Raw genomic sequence first — 6,000 nt, 5'->3', positions numbered from 1 at the left:
GAGGGACACATGGTAGGCACGCACTCAATACTGAATGAATGACTTGGGGTGAGGGTCCTGGCGACCCCCAGGGATATGGCAGAGCCTCCTGGGGCAGCCAGGGTGGGAGTGGGCCGTCAGAGCATCTGAGGATGAAGGGACAGGTGGATCTTGACACCGCAGACCGCAGCGAGAGCCCCGGCGTCCAGGGGGACGCGCACCGCCTTAGGGGTAGGATGCTTTGCAACTTTGGCCGGCCACCCCTTCGGAGAAAATGCAGCCTGACGGGTAAGGCGAGGGCTCTCGGCCGCCAACGGCTCCGCCCCCGGGCCCGGCCCCGCCCCTCCTCGCCGTTCCCGCCCCCGCCCGCCGCGCCCCAGCCGCAGTGGCTACCGGCCGGCGGCGCCCCACGCAGGCGGGACCGCGCTCATTCCGCCCGGAGCAGCGCCGCTCGGAGCCCGCGTCTCCTGCCGCTGCGGGATGCTGCGCTCGACGTCCACCGTCACTCTGCTCTCCGGCGGCGGCACCAGGACGCCCGGGACACCCAGCCGGAGGGTGAGTAGCTGGGGACGGCGCCGCCGTGGTCCTGCTTCCCCGGTCCAGCCGCCCGGCAGGAGGGGTCTGGGGAAGGGGGCGCGCAGGAGCCGGTCCCTGGCCCCGACGCCCCACCCTGGCTCAGCCTTCGGATTCTGCTCCAGATCCGGCCTTGACCCTTCATCTGGACGCCTCGGGGGCGGAAGTGTTTAGGGGACTTTCTGGAATTCCTAGAGATTTCCTCTCTTTCCTGACTCCCCAGCCAAGCCAAGTTTACTGGCACCATTTTAAAACGCAAGGGGGACCATTTTTGCAGTATCCCTGCCTTGAGACGCAGAGGTCAAGAACGTCTTTGACACCCAAACCTCCCTCCGTCCAGCGACTGAAAAAGGGTGTCTGGTCCCCACTGGGGATAGAATAACAGTGCTTGCTGGTGGAGTGCGCTTAGCCAAGGTAGTCTTCACCGGACAAAGTCGGGGCCAGCCGCTGCGGCCCAGTTGCCTGTGACTTGCATTTATGCAAACCGCTTTCTTTCTGATTTAAATATGAGCACAGTGGCAGCAGAAGCAGCCCAGGGATAGCCTTGGGCACCGTCTCCGGGGAGGTTGCCCTTTGGAAGCGCTCTGTTTCTCTGCGACCTTTTTTGCATCTTTTCTCCCTTCTCCAGGTGCTCTGGGAAAGACTTGCTACGCACATGCAGGTTGCATCTTTCTCTTCCAGATCAGCACCGCAGAGCACACTGCCAGGGCCTTGGCTTGAGCTTCTCAGTTCATCTATTCAGCATGATATTCAGTACTTATGATCTGGCGCCTCTTTTCCACGGTTGAGACATCTCTAGTGTGTTTCCCCAGGGTTTAGCTAAATGGGTGATTAAGTCCAAGTCAGGGCCACTTTGCTATCTCGTTGTGGTCTAGTATCGTAGGCATGCATAATTGCTTTGGATATACTTCAGCTGAGGGACTTTTCAGCCGTCGGGCAAACTACGGCCCGCGGGCCGGAAATGGATAAAACTAAAAAAAAAAAAAAAGACCATGCCCTTTTATGTAATGATGTTTACTTTGAATTTATATTAGTTCACACAAACACTCCATCCATGCTTTTGTTCCGGCCCTCCGGTCCAGTTTAAGAACCCATTGTGGCCTCCAGTCAAAAAGTTTGCCCACCCCTGGACTAGCAGTTGCCTTATGCTGTCTTTCTTGAGCTCTGGAAGGAAGGCGTTGTGTTACTTTTGGGTGTGGACCAAGTGATGGGTTCTGGGCTGTGTGTGCAGGTATGTGAGTGTGTGTGTGCACACGCCCATCTGCACATGAATGTGCACATACACAGGACAGTTAGGATTGACAGAATTCTGGTTGTTCAGTCATTAGCTTCATAAAACATGATCCCCATTAGGTCCAAGTGGGATTCCAACCACAGTCCCGGCCTTATCCAAGATGGGTATTTGCCTTTTTCTGTGGAAATCCTTCACAGTTGGAACACAGTTACGATTGAGAAAGAACACAGTCACTGAAAGGCTAGGCCTGAGCCAGGACAGTCATGTGGGAACCAGATTGCACCAATTGCATTGTCTGAGTCCCCCTCCAGAGGCGGGAGCTGATTGGAGCAGCTGGAGTGCTAACGTGGGTGGATGCAAACGTGACAGGTACCAACTTTTCTGAAGATGTTTTCTCAAAATTTAGTTTCAAGAATTTCTTTAGTTCTGTGTGTTTTGGTGTCTGGCCCAGTGGACGCACTATTGAGGAGACTCTGCCTTTTGAATAAGACAACCTAAATACTTTGGAGAGAAGGGGTCAGGGCCCTGAATCAAACCGTGCAGGGCTGTTCTGAGCACATGAGTACTTGTTTTGAGAAGATTTCTAAAGGTTCTAGGATTTCCTTTGTGATTTCCACCTCTGTTCATGATTTGCATGAACAGAGGTGGAATGTGTGGTGTATGTGTGTGGGGGGTTGTGTGATGAGAGGCTGCGATCTTTTGATCGATGCTTGATTGATTTATTAAACAACATTTATAGATCTCCTCTGTGTGATTCAGGGTCAGACACTGGGGTTCACTCTACCTGTGGAGGCAAACTGTCACAGACTACCATCATACAGTGTGAGGGTTGCCCTAGTGGGGTAGAGTGTTGGTAAGTCCAGTGGAAGCTGCAAGGACAGGCTCTTCTGGAAGCATCTGAGCAAGGCCTCCCTCTGCAGGAGATATTTGAGTTTCGTCTTGCAGGATGAGTAGGAGTTTGCAGGGCCATTGACATTTTCGGGATGCTGAAAGGAGGAACTATCGTTCTTCTGAATGGAACTCGACATATACTGTATAACAGTGGCATATTGGGCCTGCTTTAGAGCAAAACACTTACTATTTTTTTGAAAAACAGGAGCACATCGTCTTGAAAATAAAGTGGTAGACCAAACAAGTAATCATGAAACGTGTTCCTGAAGTCGAAAGTTTTTCAATAAACTCTGCACTGTTCTGTCTTTCCTTTCTGATGTCGGACAAGGGATGGTCTTGAACAATAACGTTGGCCATTAAAACAGCATTTCTGTTTTCTTACCAAATTAGGGGCTGCAGGGGAACCAGGCTGTGTTGGTGTAGACATTCAAGCCAACCAGAAATGGTGGTGACAGCTGACACTGAGCAGGGAGTTCTCTGAGTCAGCTGCCAGGGGTGGTTTGGCCAGACCAGACTGTCACCAGTTATCCTTCATTGAGTGGCTGCCACCTGCAATTTATACTTCCTTCTTATCTGAAATCATCTTTCAAGGAAGAAAACAACAACTGTAGGTGGGAGAGTAATTTCTGTCAGCTGATAAACAAAGCTCTAAGAGGCATGTATGGATGCCAACAGCAGGGGTTGTGAAATTGTTAAAACAATCTGCCTCCAAACCAGTTGTGCTCTAAAAATAGTTTTATCTATGGCAACAGCAGGAAGATAAATTGACTGGAGAATAACCATAGGCAGAAAAATGACCTTGGAGAATGGGGAAAATATCTTTAAAATGCCGACATTGCTTCATGATTTTGAAAGAAATTTTGTAAATGCAGTCAATCCCACCAAACGAGCCTTTGAAGGGAAAGGTCAGTTGTGTGGCCAGGTTGTGCGCTTTTGGGGGAAGGCACATGTTGCTTTGTGCAGCCAGATCTTTTTGGTCAAGCCGTCCAGCTAGGGTGGTGTGAGATCTGTCAAGGGTGTCTTCCCGCACCATTAGATATTATGAATATCGCTTACTGATAATAAAAGACTGTTGGCTGATGTTACTGTTATCATGGCCCCTCGGTGGCATATAAAAACAAAACAAAACAAAACTCTGGCCCTGGCTGGCTGGATAGCTCAGTTGGTTAGAGCATCGACCAGGTACGCCAAGGTTTCAGGTTTGATCCCCGACTAGGGAACATACAAGAATCAACCAATGAGTGCATAACTAGGTGGAATGACAAATCAATGCCTCTCTCTCTTTCCCTCTCTATAAAGTCAATTAAAAAAAACACACACTAAAAAAACAAACCCCAAACCCAACAAGGCCACAAGGCTAGGCCTGTCTCCTAGCCTGCTCTTGCCCACGTTTCTGTTTATTTGGCAGAGGCTTCCTCTGTTAAATGCCGGAACAGGCCTGCCAGTCATCACTTCCTAGCTCATGCGCCACTCTCCTGGGTCCCATTTCTGCCTGATTGGCTCAATATAAAGAATTCTCTTTTGCTGGGCAATGAATGGGTCAGACAGGTATTTACCTCATTTCCCTTTCCTTTTCACAGAAACACTGTGTGCATAACTTCTGTATTGTCCCACAGGCTCTGAGGAAGGGACACGGGTGTTGTGGGACCTCAGGGTCTAGGGAGGGAAGTTGGCTGCAGCATCCACCAGGGAGGGCGTGGACAGGGGCCTCCCGAGCCAGACCCTGACAGGCCAAGTTGCAAGGTTTGGGAACCCTGGCATCCTCGGGGCTTAGCCCAAAAGCCTCTGCCACTAAAAGTTGACAGTCCTATCTCAGAAAAAAAGAAAGAAAAAGAACTGTCCCAGCCTCTCTGGTTTGGCTCACCTGTCTTGCTGTGTCAGGTGTAGGATGAGTCCTCAGGACTGTTCAGGAAACTTGAGACCTGGAAGCTTCTAGTCACTTGGGAAACCCTTTGAAGTCAGTCAGCTTCAGAAATTGTCTAGTTGAGTTCAGGGGGCTATGGATCCAGTCCTAACTAACCAGAGACCATGTTGAAATGTTTTGATCTAAAATGCTTTCTGCGTTGGTCTACAGACCTAAAGGTCCCCAGGTTCGATTGGTTGCAGGCTCTTCCCCAGCCCAGGCCCTGGTTGAGGCGTGTGCAGGAGGCAACCAATCGATGTATTTCTCTCATATCGATATTTCTCTCTGTCTTTCCCGCTCTCTTCCACTCTTTCTGAAAATCAGTGGAAAAATACCCTAGGGCAAGGGTTAAAAAAAAAAAATGCTTTCAGTGATTCTGTGTGTCGTGGTCATAGAGCTTCCTGTGGCGATCCCTCTCAGGCTAAAACAGTTCTAGTATTGCCCACCACACTGAAGAGTAACACGGTGGCATTTACTGCTTTTCCCTCTTTAATGAGTGATATTTTTTAAATGTCAGTCACACTGTTGACTCTTACTTGTTCCTTAAGGCCAGAGTGAAATGCAAAATTCAGTCACCCGAGTCCTGCTTCAAGAGCCCCCTCATTTTGTGGAAATGCAGACACTCCTGGGACTGTGTTCTGGAAGGTCCCTTTGCCAGAGAAACTACAGACCCCTTAGTTTAGCATCCAGCTCCTCTGATCTGCCTTTCGTTCCCTGTCTCCCCCCCCCCCCCCACCATGTTTGTCCCAGATATTCCAAACTGCTCGCCATTCCCCAAGCTTTCCATGCTGTTCCTTGCCTTGCTGCCATTTTTGTGCCTCTCCTCTGATGAAGGGTCATCTCCCGGAAGTGTGCCCTGACCCTCCTCTTCTGTGTGCCCCGAGAGGCTTGTGAACCCTGCCATAGTTTGCATCACCTACGATCAACTACTTCAGGGACCCTCCCTCCCCAGGCCTGCTGCACTGGGTGCCTAAAAAGAGGCAGTCACCAGGGTCCTAAAGGAGCCACACTTAGCATTGCATTGGCAAAGGGGAAAACAGGAAGGGAAGCTGGGAGTAAAGCCAGCCCATCAGCCCTGGCTCACCTGGGCAGGAAGCAGGTGACACATGGACGGGAGTGCTGGTCCAGGTGAGGCGTCTGACAGTTCTGGGAAGGCCTCCAATTTTGCAGTTACCTCATCCTGTTGCATAATTGGAGTTTCATTCCTTTGGTTAAGTCAGTGGTTCTCAACCCTGGTTGTACATAGCATCACCAAGAAGCTTAGAATATCTGTGCCCAGGTGCCACCCCAGACCTTTTAAACAAGAACTTCAGAGAGCAGAGAATAACATCCGTATTGTTCAGGAAGCTCCCCAGGTGACTTCAGCGTGCAGCCAAGGATCGCAACTCCTTCTTCCAGCTTTGCTCTCCCCTTACAGCTT

At 50.5% G+C, this 6,000-nt stretch overlaps 1 protein-coding gene across 4 annotated transcripts in view; it reads left to right on the top strand.

Moving 5' to 3' along the window:
- Positions 1-366: 366 nt before the first annotated feature.
- Positions 367-6,000, top strand: part of MYZAP (myocardial zonula adherens protein) — a 90,546-nt gene continuing 84,912 nt past the window's right edge. For 2 of the 4 annotated variants that reach the window (XM_059700263.1, XM_059700244.1), the window contains exon 1: positions 369-534. In XM_059700263.1, coding sequence (XP_059556246.1) covers positions 460-534 — 75 coding nt within the window. In that variant the 5' untranslated portion in view covers positions 369-459. Of the gene's footprint in view, positions 535-6,000 lie in introns of all 4 variants that reach the window. The other 2 variants (XM_059700282.1, XM_059700253.1) reach the window with 2 other exon arrangements.

This window comes from Myotis daubentonii, chromosome 1 (genome assembly GCF_963259705.1).
Source record: "Myotis daubentonii chromosome 1, mMyoDau2.1, whole genome shotgun sequence".
In the NCBI taxonomy this organism is placed as follows: domain Eukaryota; kingdom Metazoa; phylum Chordata; class Mammalia; order Chiroptera; family Vespertilionidae; genus Myotis; species Myotis daubentonii.
This window is presented reverse-complemented; position numbering and strand designations above follow the sequence as displayed.